Raw genomic sequence first — 23044 nt, forward strand, 5'->3', positions numbered from 1 at the left:
GTCAGACCAGTAGAAAAAATAGGTTAGTGAGGATCCCTGATATACGTCATCACAAATAATGATATTACATGTATTCATATTCTGTACCATCATGCTAGCTACTATAGAGCCTCAAATACAGGCAAATCACATGTACTCAATACATCCTTCATTTTCTTTGTCATAAAGAGCACCAAACTTCTGCCAAAGAATAGAGAAACACCTCCAGAGTTTATCATATAGAAGACAACTGCACAGGATGGTATAGCGTGAGCCAGCCCGCAAAAAGCAAAAGCAGTACGACATCAGAAGCAGGTATCACGATATGTCAGTTGACTAGGAAGTGAAACGGTTAACCCCAACACAACAGCCACAAAAAAACAAAGGTATTTGATAGAGAATCAATACTGCGTATACTAATGTTGTCTGAAGTGTCTCATTCACCACTGATTCCTCCACATCATCCCAGCTTAACTGTCCGTACTTTCATTGATTTGAGGAAGTCCCTAGCATCATGTGACAAATCTTACCAGCCTCCCTTTTTTGCTCTTACTCTACGGCAGCCAGGAATGTTGAGGATAATATTCAGCAAAGGGAAAGAAAAAAAATCCCTCAGAAAAGTAACTTTGAAATCATTCAATTCGAATCAAAGTGCACTGAATTACTGTCCAAACACATGATTTCTTTAATGCTACCTTCCTGATTACTCTTATGTTTTTGATTGTCAGTACTGTACATTATTTCACGTGTCTCATCCCATAAGGCAACAAGTAAAAATACAACATATTTCATATTCAGTTTTGTAATTGAGTTATATGTAGCTCGACACACTGAGTTGACTGTAAGGTAAAAAAACACCGACGTTAAGAGAAAGGTCCATAAATCATCCCCTGGCCTCTAGCACTCCTGTTTTCCTGCGAGCAGGCTCAGTCAACACAAGAGGCTCTTTCATTACTGTTGCTGGCCACTTCTTGCCCAGCAATTCCACCTCGACCTTTGACCCTACTTCCTGTAGATGCATGGGGAGGTAGGCATAGGCGATGGGTTGGTTCAAGTGGTAGCTGAAGCAGCCGGATGTGGTGTTCCCTATGACCTGGTGAGAAAGCAAAATGATCTTGGTTGCTTTGGCACATCACTGCAGTGTCAGTCCAGTGACCAGTAACTTTCTGTTGACCCCAGTGTCAAGGCAAAACTTCAGCTGCCATTTTAATTCAACTTTGCAGCCTGCATTTCACTATCTAGATCTTTAGCAGCAACTTAACAAGGTTTACAGTATTTGCAATGTTATTTGAATTACCAGGGGGCTGGTCCAGATTGGTTTTTAAAGGCTGCAAATCATCCTACAACGCATGGATTATGTTCTTTGCTATCTATTTCTACAAGGTGAATTCTTTCAAACCTTTGATGGCATGTTTAGGAGCTCCCTACAATCCAAGTGTATGTTTTCTACTATGGATGTATTTTGGTCTGTACACAACAAAATCACTAAATACTTCCATGACAATATGCATCATCAATCTTTAACATTTTTTTTTCACTATTTGTTTTTTTCTGTCCCTTGTACACCTCACCTCTAATAAAAATCCTCCAGATCATCTTTATTCATAATCGAGCTGTGACATCATTCTCCTGTTACACTTGAGCTGAACAACAGACGCTGATATGTGCCTAACCATTCATTGGTACAGTACATCAAAAAATGGTCAGAAATGCTATTATACAAAGAATATGCTTTGTGATGCCGTTATGAGTGGTATTTCTTGTGTAAAAATGCACATTTTGGAGATGTTACATTGTGTAGAGAAATATGTTACTTTATAGCCAAATCACAAAAAGTGAAGTGCACTGATCCTGGCCCAGCGTACAATACAGAAAGAAAAATAAATGAATCAAACAGGTCATTAAAAGAATCAAATAGTGCAAAATATTCCTTTCATTTCATATTATTACTTGTGATTTTAGGTTGGAAGATGATAACATGAAAGAATTTACTGACGCCTCACCTTCCCATCTTGCCAAATCGTTTCATTTCCTTCTGGGTCAACGTCCTCGGCATCGACCTTCAAAAGTGTGACCTTCCTACTTAGGCCATCCTTCTTGATCTTGCGAACCGCATCTTTCCCAATAAAGTTGGCTTCTTTCTTCATCTTGACGAATGGGGAAAGGCCTGCCTCAATAGGGTTGTTGTCAACCAACATCTGGGGAAGGAGGGTGTACAAAAATCCCACTCTTTAATAAGGTATATCAAACTCGCTGCTTCACGGCATCAAACTCATCACTACATCACTACAGAAAGGCAGATATTGTGACTCTATTAGAGTTTAACTGATATGTTGAAGCCAGCAATTCTTTCATTCAAGTCCCCCAAAACCTGGCCTGGTTTCTCCAAACCATAAGAGGACTATTATTGCACATGCTTAATTGGGACATCCTTTGATAGATTCCCATGATTGTTATGTGTAAGGTGGATTGTCTGTTCTTATCTGTTCTATTCTCAGTAAACTCAGTTTTCATTAAACTACCCCAGAAACAAATTTCTAGGAAAATTTCAAAATTGAGACTTTGATCCACACATTTTTTAAAAGGCTCATCCCAATGATGGAGTGTACCCCCTCTCTCATCACCCATGTCTGTCAGCCTATTTACCAAGGTGAGTTAACTCACCACAGCTATCCTTCCAACCCAAGTGCTGAAACAAATTGACAACTATTAGCTGGGTGGTAAAACACTCATAATTGCAAGTGCCCGTGTAAATTTTAGGGTTTGATTTATTTACTGATTTTTTTTAAATACTTTTTGCTGTACACACTATCAATATCTATATGCCACAAGTGGAAACACATGTAAAATATGGGCAAAATTCAAGGACAGAATACTCGAAGAAATTAGAATGTTGCGATGAAAGATAATGGACATACCTTTACTCTTTGGAGCATGAACACGGTTATTGAGTAAATGTTGAATGGGTGCTAGCTTTTCTTCAAAACAGAACTTTTAATTTTCTTTTCTTTTCTGTCTGACTATTACTTGAAAGTACATTTTGTGTTTTCAATACTTTTGATATGTTTCCAAACGCTGCTTTGAATGTGCAATACAATTTTACCTCAAACTGGTGATATTTTCAACAGGCTCACTTGGAAAACCAGCCTCTTGCTTTGAATTTTGACTACTAGGTACCTTGTTTGTCTGATTATAACTACTGCATATACTCAAACAGTTCATATTATTATACATTGCAATGACACACAACACTGCTCACACAGGACCTATTCCACAAGTTCTGTCCGAAGCTCTCGATCTTCGTACTGCAGCAGCACTGTAACTCATATTTTTCATGTACCATGACCCAACCTAACAAAACTTTCATTTACCTCTGCACCCCAGGCGCGGAAGCCCTTCTCAATCCGCAATACATTCATGACGTATGTCCCAAAGTCACCAATGCCGTACTCCTTTCCTGCAGTTAGCAAGGCCTTGTACAAGTCTGCTGTGTCTGAACGGGCATGGTAGATTTCCCAGCCAAGCTCACCTAAGATTAAGTAACAAGGAAATACGTTGAATAAACAAAATGTGTCTCCCTGGACACTTGAAAGATGGCATTGTCCATTTTCGAGAAAATTCATGATAAACATTCAAAATTTCCAGGCTTCACTTCCAAATTCCAATTTTAGATATATCAAGACTTCAGTAAACCATCAGGGAAGCTAGAAAGCATGAAATCTTTGGCATGTTCTAACAAGGCAGGCAGATGCATAACTAGTATGTTTCAGACAAAGACCAATGATTTCAAACAACTCCAATTACCCCAATACCAACCAATGTAAAATTAATCCACCAGAGATCCTCAAATCGGACAAACACATTCCATAATATGCAAAAATGTACAAGCAAAGCTTTGACTAAGCAAATCATGGTGTGTTGGGCACCTGATTTTTCTTTCACAGTATCATCATGATGATAGAGGTAGTTCCCACGCTTTAAAAAGTTTGAAAATAAATTTGCAGCCTCTGATTTTACTTCATTTTAACAGCATAGCAAGGGTAGACCTGAGACAAAAATAAACTTCTTATGACTGTAAAAGTTTGCAAGAATCCGTTTGAAAATATCCCATTATTCCTGATGCATTTCATGTCATTTTGGTAGCATGTGTCATACAAGTATATGAAAACTGGACACTATCTGACCAATACTCAACCAAAACAGCAGGCCCACCTGTATACGTGATTCTCAATGCCATGCACTTGACACCACCGATCACTATATTCTTGGCTGTCATGAACTTGAACCCTTCCTCGCTCACGTCTGCATCGGTCAGGGAAGCCAGAATGTCACGGGACGATGGACCGGCCAGACCTAGGCAGCCTTGCTCCTCAGTCACATTCACGAAGCTGACGTCCAGGTTATTTTCATATGCCTTCTGCTCCATCCATCTATCACAACAACATAGTAAAAACAGCAATACTAGGCACTTGATGGATAGGTACACTTGGTCACCTTTGGCATGACTTACTTTAATAGTGACAGGGATGCAAGGTCTTCCATTTATGGATGACAGTCTCCTTGTCTTTTAGATGCAAATGTTTCCACGGAGTTATTATTTTTTTTTCTTTCATGTTTGCATATGCAGTGTTAATACTTTTTATGGCAAATTTGAGACCCAGTGGAAGAAGTTGTATTCTGTAGGAAAAAGGCTGAGAGGGCAATCCTCCATTTCTTGGTACTGTATATTTCTTTGATACCGTACAATATCTTATTCGAATAAAGAAATAGAAACAACATCTCAAGAGGGCATATCCGCGCAATTACCCCTAGAGGGCAATTACCCCCCGGTTAAATACTGGTTATAGTGTTAAGGTTAGAGTAAAGATTAGGGTTAGGGTTAGGTTTAGGGTTAGGAGTTTGGATTAGGGATAGGATTAGGTTCAGGATTCGGATTGGGATTAGGGCCAGGGGAAGGGTCCAGGGTAATTGCCCAGGTGGTAATTGCCCTAGACCCCAAGAGGGACATGTAGTAAATTGTCTAAAGATGTGGGCACAGGTAGGATGTGAACCGTGAATCTCTCATTACCAAGCCCAGAGTTCATACCACAGCACTCCAACAATGCCCCCTCTTCCGAGACTGTATACAATGCACATAATCCTGTGTAATATGCACATCTCCATCATCCACGCTTTCTAAGCAACCAATCATTCATCAACCCGCCATGACAGTACTCACCTCAAGTCATGATTCTCAGAGCCAGAACCTGTGATGCAGAAGAACTGGTTCTCGCCGGTCTTCGTGACCGTGATCTCTGCGTAAACTTTGCCCCTTGGGGTCAGCATGTGACCTACCACACAGCCACCAATCTGAATACACAAAAATCAATATCGAACATTGGAACTCGCTGTAGTAAAGCAAAATATAACAACAAACAAAAAGTGGAAATGAAAACTCACAAGTCACTCAAAGTAGTATAAATAGCAATGCACCAGAATTATAAAAATAACTCTTCCGTATATTTGACATTACCATTTCTCTCTAACATCAGCTACATAGTGCAAATCTACGGTGTATGCAGTTGGAACAGCCAGCCAACACAAGATGTCAGTTTATAAGAACATTTGTATGTCATTTTATGAATTTTAAAAGCTACACTTAACTGCACTCGTAAGATTCCTTTCTTTTCCTGGATGAATGATATGGAATGCATCTCAGCAATCATCTCCTGCATTTGCAGAAAACACCATCTCCACACTGTATACATCACTTCTTGTATGCTCACATTCCCTAAAAATGTCTTACTGCTGAAGGTAGTCTGTTGGCCAGGACAAGGTCTAGGAGTTTGGTTGCATCTGAACCACTGATCTCAAACTTGGCGAAAGGAGTTAGGTCGATGACCCCAGCTCGATCCATGACGGTCTCATACTCTCGCTGAACGGGGCTGTGCCAGTTGGTTCGGCGAAAGCTGGGTCGATATCCAGCCTCATCCCCATCCAGGGCAAACCAGTGAGGTTGCTCCCAACCTGGTAAGATGAGATGACCTTGGATTAGTCGCTCCTATCCAACATAAAAATGTTGAGACACCCTCCTCCGCCCCACAACCACACTCAATCCCATCCATGTTTGTTGTACTACCCCTCACAATCTTTCTCGCCATATGACTGGGCACATTCTCAATGCCCGACATATACTGCACTAATGAAGAATACCAGGTACAGAAAAGGGGAATGACTATGTGGCATGCTCTGTCAAAATGAGTCATAAGTCAGGGAAAATGAAAATTTTGCTGAGTCCAGGAGATTTTGAAACAACATATATGAAAATCAACGTCTTTGAATAAGGAAACTGGCAAAACCTCATATATTGGGCGAATTAGTAGATAGTCAAGTTGATTGTTGCACAATTTGTTATCACAATTTTAAGGAAACTAGTTTCTGTCTCGCCCATATGGGCTTCATACAGCCTCTTATAGGCCTATTCAAGGGAAAATTGGCAATTCCAGTTGAACAAACTGTTGTTCTAGTTCAGTTTACTCCATCGTATGAAACAGCTAGACCCATACAAACAGATCTTAGCCAAATACTGCTCAGCTCATCAGATTTATACAATTTTGAAGTTTCTCACCAGACTGTGTGCCAGTCTTTTGTTCTCTAATGAGAAGGATTATAGGTCAGGAGCTATGGCTTATTAGCATATATGCCTTTCAAGAATACCAGCGTCTCAAGCTGCCAGAGTAGGAGCAAAGCAAAACACGAAAGCTATGGTTTGAAGAAAAAAAAATATTCATGCCTTAAAAAATAATTGACATAGAAAGCTATGATTTTAGGGACTGAACTCCTTTCTTCACACTGAGTTTTCAGTACTGGCAGATAAAACATAAGGGCACAAGAATCTGTCATAATGAAAGTTTGAACCTTGAATTGCTTTCCCATCACTTTTGACCCATCACCTGAAAACTCTGAACGCTACGTATGATTCATGTTGATGAAGTGGTAGTTATAATAAGCCCTCCAGCTGCCTGAACACCAACCAGTTTTTGAGGAGAGACAAATGAGGGCAATACACTCTCAATCCACAAAGAAAAGGACGTACCAGCATGGAAACCAAACTGGGCCCCTCGTTCCTTCATCAGCCCGTAGGCGCCAGACATGCGCGTTGTCGGCCGTCCAGCGAAGCGCTCTTCTTTGGGGAAGGCTACAGCATTGTTCATACCATACGACTCGGAGACTTTCACACGCTGGTAATCCAGTGTGCACCACTTGCCATACCGGTCCGGATCGGCTTCTATGAGGTCATAGGGGGGCTCCCCATCCATAATCCAATCCTTAAGGTACCTCCCTACTCCTCCAGAATGTACGATACCATATCTGAGGAGGAGCAATGATCGAGACCACACAGCATAATGAAATATTACAAGGAGAGCATGGAAATTTGGAAGGAATTACTACTGGATATTTATTGTCAACTGTTTAGAAAAAAAAAATTGTTGGTTTCGTTTTCATGACATGGAATACTCTGCACTATGAGCAAAAAAAAAAGCAATACAAATCCTGACTGAATACAATAATAAGGCCTAAAGAATCTAAAGAGGTACAATGTCTTCAAGTACTTTAAAAAGGGGCCCTGAAATTCAAATGCATGCTGATTTATGTTGATTTATGATACCCTCAACATCACTTTTGCGGTGAAACGAATATCTAGAAACATTCCATATTTTTTTTACAATTTTTTCTTCTATTTTTCTTCAGATTACTTGGGAACGCCCACAAAAAAAATCCTTCCAAACCAATATTCCTCAGATGACCTCATCTATCAATCATTGCTAAAGAACTGAAATGTTTAACAAAAGACATTGGAATGCACCTTCCCCTCGACTCAGCATAACTTGCATGTTTCTAGTGTGATATTAATGTGACTAACAAAAGACATGGTGAGGGAACAAGCAAGTTATGCTGAGTCGAGGGGAAGGTGCATTCCAATGTCTTTTGTTAAACGTTTCAGTACTCTGGCAATGATTGACAGATGAGGTCATCTGAGGAATATTGGTTTGGAAGGATATTTTGTGGGCATTCCCAAGTAATCTGAAGAAAAATAGAAGAAAAAATTGTTCAAAATATATGGAATGTTTCTAGATATTCGTTTCACAGCAAAAGTGATGTTGAGGGTATCATAAATCAACACAAATCAACATGCATTTGGACTTCTGGGCCCCTTAATCTGGAGCAATATCCAATAACATGACTTTCACTATCTTTAACTTATGACTGCCAAGCCCTCTCAATCTTCCTTTTCTAACTGGACTGTTCTGGTTGAATTTCATACCTCACTGATTTAAAGATATTGTAATTCCCTACAGGGTTATTACTGGCACCCAGTTCCTTTGATCAATGAGCATATACTTTCATGAGGCAAGGTGTGTACCTGAAGCCACTATGAGACCCCGGCCCCACTTCATAAAAAGTTGTTATGATAGCAACTCTTGCTGGAATGGCAATTGTCATTGTAACGACAAATATCCAGCTTCCTGATTGGCTGTTGCTATTGGAAGTTGCCATTCCAGCAAGAGTTGCCATCCTAACATTGTTTATGAAATGGGGCCCAGATCTGGCTGAACTTTGCATCCTTGTCTACAAGTATGGCATGACCATGTGCACTGATCACAGACCACATGGCAGTGGACTGCCGAGCCTAATGCACATTATGATTGCAGAACCTGGCAAGCTTTGTTGCAATGTGAATGAAGTATCACAATTTTTACTGTAAAAAATGATCAACATACGAGAAGGGAGCTGCCATCCAGAAGTTCTTTAGGCCGCGAGAGGGTCCAATCAGAGATACAATGTCTGGGGTGTACGGGATGGGGCCGGACACTACACTCTGGATGTTGCCCGTGGCGAAGCAGGGGAACATCTCCATGGCAGCTTCCACGTGCTCCTGCAACCGGTCCAAGTCGCTCTCGAACAGCTCCTTGCCAAAGCCTGCCATCATTGTCAGAGAGAGGGATAGGAAATGTGAGAGGGAGAAAGGGAAGGGAGGGTGAGAAATGAAAAGCATAAGAGTCATCTTGTTTCACAAAGGTAGCCTACTTGTTCCACCCTTGAGCATGCAGTGAACCTGTTCCATACTGAATTCTGAAATGCCCACAGACTTAATACACAGGCCACCAGGTTCCTGTATGGAATGGGTAAGGCATATACCATGCTGTGTTTCTCTCTATGACATCAAGTGCCTAATCTGGTTTAGAAGTGATACTCAGCATTCCTTGTCATTGAAAGGCAGTCCATCATCACTGACTTTCTTTCATCTGGTAAGATTTCAAATTTAATTTCTTCCCAAGTCATTAACCAAACATGATGTATTAAAAGTTAGAGCTACAGTGAAATGCAGTTTTCAATTCAATTTGAATTCAAATTTAATTCATTTCCATCAAACAATGTTTTGAAATACATTATACAAAATATATTTTTGACAAACTATATTGTCAAACAATTTTAAAGATGTACAAGTCATAAAGTTTGGGTGTAGATTGGAGGTGGGGGTGGGATTGAAAATCCTTAGATCTGTGTTTTTTCATTTGTTTAATTTTTCCATCTGAGAAGATGGCTAGCTGCGATAGCTGGTCTTCCATGTAGTCCAGGTGGATGTAAGGTGGCACCACTTCGCCGGTTTTGATATGCACCCTGCTCTTAATGAGCTGTTTATGATGAATAAATTCAAGCAAAGCAGGGACTTTAAAGTGCATAAGCTGTGACTCTTTCACACACATAACCTCAATTTTATGTCCCATCCGAGCCTCTTTTTTTTTTCATTCATTTATTTTCATTTCCAACAGAAACATATACATATATTACAGAAATTGAATACAAGTACATAGATTTCATCATAATACAAAATAAAGGATAAGTTTACAGAAGAATGGTAAAGTATACGAAAATGGTGGAAATGGGGAGGAATGCTAAAAAGCTAGGCTTGTAGGGTGCATTCCCCCCACACATAATACAAGAAATTATATGATCAATGGACTGATATACATTGAAAATGGATGAAACAAAGAAACTAAGACAAAAAGACCTATAACTAACCAAACTAATCCGAAACAAAAACCCTGAACAAATCCCTATTGACCGATTTTGTGACGCGCTATGTGTATTTTTGGCATGGGCAGCGCCATTACGCGGTGTCTTAGCCGACCCCCCCTCCCCTCTCCCCCACCCCCTTCCGCGCGTGGAATGAAAAACTGATGCATGGTTGTTTTAGCCAATGGGCGTGTTGTACTGAGTGCGTGAACGCTTGCTTAGCGCGCGAACCTTTGTTACAAGTGCGCGATAAACATGTTGCCTGTGGGGTGGGGGAAAGGAGGGGGGTCGGCTAAGACACCTCATGGCTGCGCCCAGTGCCTCAAAATGTCTGCTGCCCTCAACAAACCCGAATCGGTCAATACGCTAAGTCGCTGTCATGCCGGAAGAGAGAGGAAAGAAAGAGAGACAGAGAGGGAGAGAGAAAGAGTGGGGACATTATGATTACACCCAACACTGCTCAGTTAATCTCTGGAATTGAACCAGGTCCTTCAGATCTGGAAGCAAATGCAATACCAACTGAGCTAAATCATCACACTTTCCTGCACTTATGCAAGAAGCCCTGCCTGTGTTATGTTAAAAAGAAAAAAAATGATCCCATCATGAACTGCAGGAATAAAATGTACACCACTAAAGCATCACAAATTTGTGTTCAGAAGAAAAATGGACGACTGACTGAAGAACTCTTCACAGCAACGGTTTGATTTTGCTGCAACATGCATTTATTATAAACTTTACAATAAATTCCTCGTAGAAATGTATGCTCTTTGACATTTCATACAGCGGTTTCTAAGTATCTCGCATAAAGTTAAAAGCTGAATCCTCATCTGATCCAATACCATACCATCCCTTTAAAACTAAAGTCAGCACTGAAATTGGCCTCTAAGACTCACAGGTTGTGACAAAAACTGGTAATAATGATATAACCAAGGAGCTATACAATAGCTTCATGATGACACTTGTCTTGTTACACTAATGAAAGGGCAAAGCCCTTTGTTACAGAACAATGAAGCGAAAGTGACCATATAAGACCCGTTTACAGTGCAGGGCTGGGCTGAGCTGTGGCCGAGTCCGGCCTCGATTGCGGTACTCGGCCCTGCCATTTCGTCAGTTTACAGTGCTGTGCTCGGCCCAGGCTATTAATTCAAACCTTTCAATATTTTGTCGTAGTGGCCCTCTGCTTGTAAACCAATGACTATTATTTGGAGTGCGCCGGTCGCAATTTGGTACCGCATTTGGCCCAGTTTGCGTTTACAGTGAAATGAAGGCCAGGCTCGGATGCGGCCGAGCCCGGCCTTTTCACTCACTGTATTAACAGGGTCAAAGTGTTTGTATATCTGCATTGACCTGTGTCCAGTCAAGATCATTCCCAAGATTCGTGACTGTCAGAAAGAATGGATTGACTGCCATCCTGCGGTATTTGATAAGAGAAGGTGTCTCATCTCTTCCTGTCTGCGGAACAGGAATTAGATAGTCGAGATAACACGGGAGTGTCCCAAGAAAATACAAATTCCTACCTGCAAGGTTTTTATTTTTGTGTTTTTTGAGGCTGACTTGATCTACTTACTTTTGTCTACCCTCATTTAGGATGAAACATATTCCTCTGAGTATGTAAACATACAGTGTATCTTTTAGAGGAAACCACAACTAGGATTGAGTAAAAGCAGCAATTCTGGTAGAACACATCAGTGAAAGTTTGAGGAAAATCGAGTGAATGATTCAAAAGTTATAAATCTAAAGACCTTCCATGCTGTCATTGCTAGACGTGAGATAAGAAGACTACTAATAAACCCTTCATGTGGCCATTCTGGACAACAATCTAAAGAAAATATAAGGAGAATTCCACAAAATTTCAATTTTCATAAAATATGCACATTCCATTAGCTTATTACTGACATGTGTTAGGGTATAATTATTCCCCTTGCCTGCTTTCTGAAAGAGGCAAGTCAAATGTTCTTTCATTATGCTAGAAAAGTGAAAATATGTTGAATTTTCTTTGTATTTTCTTTATCGGGCCATGTGTATATGCGTGAAATTGAGTTGCTTAAATTGGAAGAGGTCTGCATTCTCCAAGTGCTTTTTTAAATTCCAAATGATAAGGAATCCTTCAAATAATTAAAAGAAAAGTTCTGGAACCAAACAGTGATCCAGTTCACTACTGAATCTCAATCACCTGTTCCTAGTGTCATTAAAAACTTTTCCTGAAAATTTCATCTAAAGGCATTTTCACATCAGCTCCATAACAAGAGACCCGCGGGTCTAGCGCTCACCTGAGTATCGCAAGTTCACCTTTCACGCAGTCACTAATCTAAATTATTCACAGCTCTACCAAAATTTGACCAGGCACTCTCAAGTAGAAGATGAAAATGTACAATAAGGTCCCATTTTTTTTAAAGATTCCTTAATTTGGGGGGATTGGGGCCCCCTGGGGCCCTCTGGGTGGGGCATGGTGCTCATTTTGATAAATTGTGATCCTGATCCCCTAGGGATGCTACTTGCCAAGTTTGACGAAAATCCATCATGAGGTTTTCAGGAAGAAGATGAAAATGTACAATTCAGGCCCCCATTTGGACCTTCCCAACCACCCCCCCCCCTCCCCGAGGGGCACCCCTGGATCTCCTATGAACAAACTTGAAACTACAGTCATTAATGTACTCACTCATAGTATTATCTTAGCTCTATAACTTCTGATACTAGAGAAGATTTTAAAAGATTCCTTCATTTTGGGGGTGTGGGCCCCCCGGGGGCCCCCTGGGTGGGGCATGGTGCCCATTTTAACAAATTGAGATCCTAACCCCTTAGGGATGCTACCTGCCAAGTTTGGTGAAAATGGGTCATGGGGTTCTCAAGAAGATAAAAATGTACAATTTAGGCCCCATTAGGATCCCTCCTCACCCCCCTCCCCTGGGTCCCAAGGGGGGCACCCCTGATTCTGCCATGAACAAACTTGAAACTACAGTCATTAATGTACAAACTCATAGTATTAACTTAGCTCTATCACTTATGGTTCTAGAGAAGAAGATTTTTACAGATTCCTTAATTTTGGGGGGTTTGGGCCCCCTGGGGCCCCCTGGGTGGGGCATGGTGCCCATTTTAACAAATTGGGTTCCTAACCCCCTAGGGATGCTAGCTGCCAAGTTTGGTGAAAATGGGTCATGGGATTCTTAAGAAGAAGATGAAAATGTACAATATAGGCCCCATTAGAACCCCTCCCCACCCCCTCCCCTGGGTCCCAAGGGGGGCACCCCTGATTCTGCCATGAACAAACTTGAAACTACAGTCATCAATGTACTAACTCATAGTATTAACTTAGCTCTATCACTTCTGGTTCTAGAGAAGAAGATTTTTACAGATTCCTTAATTTTGGGGGGTTTGGGCCCCCTGGGGCCCCCTGGGTGGGGCATGGTGCCCATTTTAACAAATTGGGTTCCTAACCCCCTAGGGATGCTAGCTGCCAAGTTTGGTGAAAATGGGTCATGGGATTCTTAAGAAGAAGATGAAAATGTACAATATAGGCCCCATTAGAACCCCTCCCCACCCCCCTCCCCTGGGTCCCAAGGGGGGCACCCCTGATTCTGCCATGAACAAACTTGAAACTACAGTCATCAATGTACTAACTCATAGTATTAACTTAGCTCTATCACTTCTGGTTCTAGAGAAGAAGATTTTTACAGATTCCTTAATTTTGGGGGGTTTGGGCCCCCCTGGGGCCCCCCTGGGTGGGGCATGGTGCCCATTTTAACAAATTGAGTTCCTAACCCCCTAGGGATGCTACCTGCCAAGTTTGATGAAAATCGGTCTTGGGGTTTTCAAGAAGAAGATGAAAATGTAAAAAGTTTACGCACGACGGACGACGGACGACGGACGACGGACGACGGACGACGGACGACGGACGACGGACGACGGACGACGCACGACGCACGACGCACGACGCACGACGCACGACGGACGCCGGACGAAGGGCGATCGCAATAGCTCACTTGAGCCTTTGGCTCAGGTGAGCTAAAAATCCAAGCTCGCTATTTCATTTCCTATTCACATCAGCCTGAACATTATCAAATAGCGCGCTAGTTCGCATTAATTATTCTGCTATTTCGGAAATTTCCTGAGTTGGACTCGAGAAATTTTCTTGATCAGAGCTTTAAAACTAGCGCATTAATTTGTGATCACATTATCAAATAGCGTGCTATTTCATGATCGGGTTAATTTCCCAAGTCAGAAAATAGCGCTCGAAACATCGGGCTGATGTGAAAACGCCTAAAGTCTGTTCAGGACTTTTTGAGTTATTTTGCAAACAGACAGACAGACAGACAAACCAATGCTAACAAAAACATAACTTCCTTGGTGAATTTAATCAGTCAGCTGAGTGTGCAGAGCATGTGACACATTCAAGCAATGTGGAGGAAATGTGAAAACCAGCTGTACAAATCTGATCAGTTTACAGAAAGAAAGCACTATTTGATGAATGGTGCATAGAATGTTACATGCACCAGGGATGTGTTAGAAAAGGAATAGAAACAATAGTCTCTACTTTGTACCCATGCTCCATGCAGCTGAGAATTTATGCACTCTGTATAGCAGGTGTTCATACATTGTTTTGACAAAAGACAACATTCTTGTAAGCATACCTTTCCTCATTCCCAACAAACCAAGTTAATCTGCAGTTTGCTGTCCCTTTTAACATTTTTGGGAGCAATTATTTAAAGTGTAGAAAACAGGACATATGAACAAATATCATTAAAAAATTACACTACACTGTAGTTATGTAACTGTAAAATGCTAAACATGCAGAAACAGGCATCAGCCAATCACAGAATCCCAAAGATTTTATATTCAGCTACTTAACCTGGCCAAAAAACAAACAAACAAACAAATATATATCTGTGTGTGTATATATATACATATATATATATATATATATATAATATACACACACAAATGTGTGCAAGATAGTTGATATATGTTAACTTTATATCAGATACTAATATTCCTTTTTACAGCCTTTGAGTATAGATAACAAAAGGATACGAAGAAAAACTGAAAGGATTTATTCCGTAACATATTTTATCGGAAAGAAATACAGCATAAAATTGTTAAAATCATCAACTTCTTCTTTGGTCTCCATGTTGAAATTCTATGGAAGAGCAGCTTGCAGCACGGAACATCACAGCTAGTGGAATGCTAGTCATTCACTTCTCATATACTAAAGAACTTTTGCATAAATTTGCACGAATTGGGAAGATATTCCACTCCTTCTCTATAATGTCCCTGCATGTGTTGTCTTGGATTATTCATGTCTGCACCTCAAATAACTTGAGAAAAATTATTAAGTGGAATACAAAAGCCATGTTCAGATGTATTTCTAGTCGGAGTAATTTTATGGCACAGCAATTAAAATTCAAATTAATACATTTTGCAGAGATCATCATGAAGGATCAGTGTAACTTCCGGAAGTGGGCAAGTCCATGAAAAAAGTTACCTCAGGGTGAAAAAATAAATTTCACAGACTTTAACTGAATTTATGTTCAAAGTATTCAGAAAAGCCTATATTTAGATGAATATAAAGAAAATTTGGGGAAAATCTAGCGAAATTGATTTTTTCACCATGTCAAACTAAATTTAGCTTCATTTTGAATGTAGAGCTCAAAAGCACTATTTTGCACACATTTTATTAATGAGAGAAAAATTACAATGTTTAAGCCCATCTTGGCTGCATTTTATTTTTTTTTCTACTGTCCATGGAATGCACTAAATGAAACAGAAAGAATTTTTCAAAAATATATTATATTAAGAAAATCACAGCGTATTGAAATTTGGTGATTTCTACCTTTTTGAAAGTGTAATGTCCGTGACGTTTTAGGTATAAAAGTTTTTGTACAGAGATTAAAATTGATCCAAGTAAGTTAAAATTTGGTTTGCAAAGCTAGAATATGATGTTACACAAGATTACAAATTAAATTTTGAAACACACGAATACTTTTCCAGTAAAATGCGTCACGGACATTACAATGTTATAAATCCCATAGACGTCACAGACATTACTAAGTATCAAAAATTTAGAAACAGTTTTTTAAAAATGCTGAAATTTTGTAATTAAACAATATTTTCTGATTATTAATCAATCTTTTACACAAGACTATCAATCGAATTTTGAAACACATGAATACTTTTCCAGTAAAATGCGTCACGGACATTACAATGTTATAAATCCCATAGACGTCACGGACATTACGAAGTATGAAAAATCTAGAAATACCTGTAAATAATGATGAAGTTTTCTAATAGTGCCTGTAATCTTTCTTTGTTAGTGTGAATGTGTGTGTGGGTGTGTGTGTGTGGGGGGTGGGGGTGGGGCATGTATATGGGGGGGGGGGGGGCAGGTATGTGTGTGTGTGTGTGTGTGGGGGGGGGGGTAATACCTTGTTCATCAAATCTTTACCCTTGTTTCTACTTTCATTATCTCACCAACCTGCAGTTGGGTCGTTCGTTTGAGTCATGTTCTTAACCAAAAAGTCAGTGAAATATTTTGTAGCTCAAATCACTGCAGTTCATGGAGATGGATGTACTGTTACATTCATGAAAAGACAGGGTACATCTAATCTGTTCGTCTATAGCAATGAAGGAGAGTCTTTCATCGAGAAGACACAGATTATTGAGTGTCTGTCTTCTCTAACAATGGACAATCTAAATATATGTTCCTTTAAACAAAACTTTGAAGCTGAATAACTTAAACTTTTTTACAAAATAGCAGTAGCAGTAGCTCACAATCTACCCTGTAGAAGAATTGCATCTAGGCATTTTTTGCTTTGGTTATGTGTTCTCTTAACTGTACTTAATTTTGTGGTATAATGAACCACTTAAATTAGCCTGTATTGTACCATGATTGTACATTCATGTTTATTATTGCCACTTATTAAAGAAAATCATGTATCAAAGAAATGCTATATGTTGTAAAGCTAGCTCATACAAAAAAGATGTCAGCAGAAAAAACTAAACAAAAAGTTAATCACTTATTATGTTCAAGGTTCATCAATGGTGTAATATCTGTAACATCGATAGGCTTGTTCCTAAAAAAGTTGTACCATCAATATCATTCAAATATCAGAGATAAATATCAATATTACTGATTATGTATTCTCCTTGTTATGATTTACTTTTTCGATTGTTTCATTTGTCAATATTGAGCCATTGTTTGATATCATTTCATTTTTGTATTATTACATTGCATCACTCATATAACATGTTTATTTTTACCTTGGAAGATGAAAAGAGAAGAGATAAATATTTCAGAGAAATTGTCTAAAGTTGACAAGATTTATTTCATGGCATTGTATGTTTAAAAAATGAGAAAAAATGAAAACAAAAGAAAAAGAAAGTATTAAGTAACTGACTGATATTTCATATATTTTCAAAGTGCATAAGATTGTAATGTCTGTGACATTTTAAGACTTTTCTCTTTGAGTTTTCTTTTCAGTTTAAGTTTTAGGGATTGCTTCAATGACAGTGTTTATGTATTCTTAGATGATTGTAGAAGACATACCATGTAGAATAGTCTAAATTGTGAAAGTACTTTCATTTTACCATATCTATATACTTTTATTAAATAATATTTAGTTGTTTATTGTTGCCATGGAAACTGAAAAACATTGTTTATTTCACAGAATGGACTAAAAAGTATCTTTATGTACCCTACAGTCCTTTTGCTTCAGAAAAAGTAGAAAAAATAGTTTTTCACTAACCATAATTTCAGTTTTTAATAAATGGACAAAAGTGTAATGTCCGTGACGCTCAAAATGTAATGTCCGTGACGCTCAAAATGTAATGTCCGTGACGCCAGATTTCTTTCCATCATTGTTATTTGAAACACTTTTTAATTTAAATTTGTTTGAAATATGATACAGCAATATCAAAACATTCATTGTAAAGGAATAATGTCTTATTAAGATGATTAAACTCACAGAGTTTGTAAACTATTTTTTGGCATGTAAAGGGTTGTGTCCAAAAAATGTAATGTCCGTGACGCACAACATTTTCTGGCATAATTAAACAACGATTGTATATTTTTTTCTTATATTCACAGTGTTGTTTTATCTAGATGAGTGGTGTGTGATCACCAAGTATTAGCTTCAAATAAATGTTTTCTCTTTTAAAACTAACCTCATAGACATGTCAAACAAGAGACCCGCGGGTCTAGCGCTCACCTGAGTATCGCAAGTTCACCTTTTACGCAGTCACTAATCTAAATTATTCACAGCTCTACCAAAATTTGACGAGGCATTCTCAAGTGGAAGATGAAAATGTACAATAAGGGCCCAATTTTTTCAAGATTCCTTAATTTGGGGGAATTGGGGCCCCCTGGGGCCCTCTGGGTGGGGCATGGTGCCCAGTTTGATAAATTGAGATCCTGACCACCTAGGGATGCTACCTGCCAAGTTTGACAAAAATCCATCATGAGGTTTTCAGGAAGAAGATGAAAATGTACAATTCAGGCCCCCATTTGGACCCTTCCAACCACCCCCCCCCCCTACCCCCAAGAGGGGCACCCCTGGATCTCCTATGAACAAACTTGAAACTACAGTCATTAATGTACTCACTCATAGTATTATCTCAGCTCTATAACTTCTGATTCTAGAGAAGATTTTTAAAGATTCCTTCATTTGGGGGGTTTGGGCCCCCTGGGGGCCCCCTGGGCGGGGCATGGTGCCCATTTTAACAAATTGAGATCCTAACCCCCTAGGGATGCTACCTGCCAAGTTTGGTGAAAATGGGTCATGGGGTTCTCAAGAAGAAGATAAAAATGTACAATTTAGGCCCCATTAGGACCCCTCCTCACCCCCCCCCCCCCCCCCCCCCCCCCGGGTCCCAAGGGGGGCACCCCTGATTCTGCCATGAACAAACTTGAAACTACAGTCATCAATGTGCTAACTCATAGTATTAACCTAGCTCTATCACTTCTGGTTCTAGAGAAGAAGATTTTTGCGGATTCCTTAATTTTGGGGGGTTTGGGCCCCCTGGGGGCCCCCTGGGTGGGTCATGGTGCCCATTTTAACAAATGGAGTTCCTAACCCCCTAGGGATGCTACCTGCCAAGTTTGGTGAAAATGGGTCATGAAGTTCTCAAGAAGAAGATGAAAATGTACAATTTAGGCCCCATTAGAACCCTTCCCCACCCCCCTCCCCTGGGTCCCAAGGGGGGCACCCCTGATTCTGCCATGAACAAACTTGAAACTACAGTCATCAATGTACTAACTCATAGTATTAACTTAGCTCTATCACTTCTGGTTCTAGAGAAGAAGATTTTTACAGATTCCTTAATTTTGGGGGGTTTGGGCCCCCCTGGGGGCCCCCTGGGTGGGGCATGGTGCCCATTTTAACAAATTGAGTTCCTAACCCCCTAGGGATGCTACCTGCCAAGTTTGATGAAAATCGGTCATGGGGTTTTCAAGAAGAAGATGAAAATGTAAAAAGTTTACGCACGACGCACGACGGACGACGGACGACGGACGACGGACGACGGACGACACACGACGCACGACGCACGACGGACGCCGGACGAAGGGCGATCGCAATAGCTCACTTGAGCCTTTGGCTCAGGTGAGCTAAAAATGTCTGAAATGTAATGTCAGTGACGCTGGACTTGCCCAAGTGGTAGCGCCGCGCACATCGCCATACTATACGATTTGTCTTCTCCATTCTTCTTGATGAGAATTTCTGAGCGATAGCTTCCTCGTCGCAATCAGCTAGGTTAGAATTGTACCGCACGCGCACGTGTACTAGCAAAATGTCTACATTGAGATTTGACCTCGGAAGTTTTATCTAGGTCGTAAGGTATGTAAAGGTCATAGATACTCTGAGGGCTTATCCACACAGGCAATTTACTCTGACCATGGACCTACAACATTGTAGGTCCACGCTCTGACCAGCTAGTCATGGTAGCGAGATACTGCTGAGAAAACTCAGAAGTATCTTGGTCAGAGGAAGAGGTCATGGTAAGTTCCCCTGACCGGAGGACGTTACCATGACCTTGTTCAGACGGGCACTACTCCTACCTTTCCTCTGACCTTCCTCCGACCAAGCTTCCCCTGACCCTTCCTCCAAAGTTACTCCGACCAAAACTGCCTTCGTCTGAACGCAGCTATTGATACTATTAAAGTTTCTCAACTCGGATACCTCCCATAGTGCTTTTTTCATTTTAGAATAAGAAATTGCACAATATGGCACACACTTAAAATACAGTTATACTTGCATTTTCTGATCAATGTGTTACGGATGATGGTCTTGCAAGATATTGCATTGAACATTTTTGCCCAAATTTGGGTCAAAGGTGAATGTATCTAGAACTAGAAAAGCACTCTGACAGCGCAGACCTCCGCCAAGCAGCTACTTTCCACTGATGATCTTGCTCTTCCAAAAGAGATTTTTCTCCTCTCCACCACTGGGGAGAGGCTCTTTGGGTTCTTCCATAGAGATCGGTGATTTCCAGCCATAGGTATACATGCTGAAGAATTGCTCGATTTCCCAATATATAAGCCTTTGTTACATCATAAACTCTCAGCTGCGTGGCACACCTCGCCCTAGCAGAAACTAGAGCACGCACTTAAGTGCACGTTTGGAAACCTCAAAAATGCGCAGCTTGAACTTCCAAGTTCATTGACCCTACCTGTCAAAATATCAAAAATCTTTCATAAATACCAAAAAAATTCTTGGATCACTACCAAAATTTCATCATTTGTTACTTGTGTCATTCTCAACCTTTCCTGTTAGTTTCATCCAAATCCGTTCACCACTTTTTGAGTTATTTTGCACACAGACAAACAAACAAACAAACAAACAAACAAACCAACGGTAATGAAAACATAACCTCCTCCCTTGGCGGAGGTAAAAATTGTGTGACTGACATGACTGAGTAGATGGCAGAATGTTTACAGACCTCTTTGGATTATTTTAGTAAAAAGTAAAATAGCTGTAAGATATAGCCATGTAGGTATCCTCTCCCCCCGCTTCACAACCAGTGGGCGGCGAAGCTCTCTCAGGTGGGCCAAAATGTCGGCCAAAAAAATTTTAAAAAGAGTGTTTGTCTATCTAATGGCCTCAAAAAAAAAAAAAAAACTTTCAGGAGCCAAAGTGGATCTCAGGTTAAAAAGGGTTGAGAACCACTGATTGTGTTTGGTCAACAAAAAGAATAACGGAAACAAAATTTACTTTACCTAGTTCAGCATAAGGGGGCATCTCATCCAATGTTTATTATTGATCTACCTACTGCTTTTTAACAACTTGTATCCTTTCTTTCCTTCTGGGAGGCATGAGAAAATGATTGCAGGGCGGGTGAGTGTGAGATGGGTTGGTGGGGAGCGAGACTTGGTAGGGTTAAAGCCAAAACATAGCTCTGGTACGCCTGTGAAAATTGTCAAATTTTGCTCCCAAATGTACACGCATGCCTAAGAAATGTGTAAAATAGTGCATGCATGAAAACAGCACACAACCATTTTATTACATGAAATCAAAAAGTACTAATATTACTTTTCTGTGCATGAATTGGCAGTTGGCATGGTTACTAGTGCACAACCATGGGAAAAAAAGGAAGAATATGTTATGTGGCACCATTTTACCCGATCACAATGATGCTAAAAATAGCATTATTTACTGTACAGATTGGAAAATCATTAACCCTATTCTAACTGGGGGCCCCCCCCCCCCTCGACGTTTCGCGCCACGATTCCGCAACGCGCAAAGATTTTGCCGCATCGTTTCATGACTTTTTTCATTGAAGTCTCCTGCATATTTTGAGACCAAATTTGTGACGTCCGGGTACTTCGTTCTCATGTTACGTAATGTTTTGCATATGCATGTCAACCCGAAAACGGCTCTAATTCATGATATCGTGTGCAAATCCAATGCAAATTGTGTTTTTTTGTTAAATTGACATAAATTAGATTATTTCAACTTTAAATCATTGAAATTAATAAATTCTAATGTAGATAAGCTTGAGAGAGTGCCTGCAATAAATTTTGGGAAAAAACAATAGAAAACAAAGGGTTGAAGAAACAATGACATACATAAGAAATTAACAAAACAATAAAAACAAAAGAAACTGATTATGCTATTTTTTTTACAGGAAAATTGTTTAATGTGTCTTGAGGAATTCTGACACAAAAATTTAGAAATCCTTAAGTCTTTTTAAAGGAGTTACAGGGGAGAATATGATTTCATGCATACATTTGCATAATTAATTTACTAAAAATAGAAAATCAATATTTTTGGATTGTATGACTGTGTAATCTTGTAGGTGACATCCGGCTCTATGTTCAGGCAAATTTTTGCGGCAATTGCGCCATCAGCAGCCGAGATCTGAAGGGGGGGGGGGTCAAATTGACCCCCCCCCCCTAAGTAAAAACTTGGTCTCAAATAGTCCAGTTAGAATAGGGTTAAGATGTCCAATCTAATCTTCTTGGCAAAGCACGATAGGTTGTAAATAGCCAAATTGTGGAAAACCTAATCGTGCACTGAACACAATAAAGGGGAGGATCAAGTCTGGTAAACACCTCCATGCTGTCAATATTGATGCTCCTCAATTTCTCAATCCACTGGTAGACTTGTTTTGTTTCCTGCTCAAACTTGTCCTATGTACACATGCCGTCATCTCCCACAGTTTTCACACAAGTCTAAACACCACATGGCTGCAGATGAAATTATACTCAGGTTCAGCCATATCTATTGTACATAATGCTGGCACGGCTGTATGTCTGTTGGTCCTATGATACAGATGTACTGACATTGCTGCAATAGACATTCAAGCAATATGGTGGAAGTAACTATGCCCCATTTTTTTTTTTTTTTTTTTGATCAAATAGTTAATGACAAAGATGCCTGTGAATGATTGGCTTCCATCACCCTGAAGGCAAGACGGGGAGAGGAGGGGAAGAAAAATAACACATTCGTACACCCTCACTCACATGGAAAAACAAAACAAAACAAAACAAAACCCTATGATATCAATTTTGGTTTTT

The 23044-nt window shown here is 40.0% G+C and overlaps 1 protein-coding gene across 1 annotated transcript in view; it reads right to left on the bottom strand.

Moving 5' to 3' along the window:
- Nucleotides 1-709: 709 nt before the first annotated feature.
- LOC139744977 (dimethylglycine dehydrogenase, mitochondrial-like) overlaps nt 710-23044 on the bottom strand; it is a 62823-nt gene continuing 40488 nt past the window's right edge. Inside the window, exons 7-14 of the mRNA XM_071655386.1 lie at nt 8742-8940; nt 7055-7329; nt 5765-5985; nt 5198-5328; nt 4192-4409; nt 3351-3508; nt 1983-2177; nt 710-1072 (exon numbers count right to left, since the gene is read on the bottom strand). Coding sequence (XP_071511487.1) covers nt 863-1072; nt 1983-2177; nt 3351-3508; nt 4192-4409; nt 5198-5328; nt 5765-5985; nt 7055-7329; nt 8742-8940 — 1607 coding nt within the window. The 3' untranslated portion in view covers nt 710-862. The remainder of the gene's footprint in view (nt 1073-1982; nt 2178-3350; nt 3509-4191; nt 4410-5197; nt 5329-5764; nt 5986-7054; nt 7330-8741; nt 8941-23044) is intronic.

This window comes from Diadema antillarum, unplaced genomic scaffold (genome assembly GCF_040938485.1).
Source record: "Diadema antillarum isolate AM-2024a unplaced genomic scaffold, OU_Dant_1.0 seq00001224_RagTag, whole genome shotgun sequence".
NCBI lineage: Eukaryota > Metazoa > Echinodermata > Echinoidea > Diadematoida > Diadematidae > Diadema > Diadema antillarum.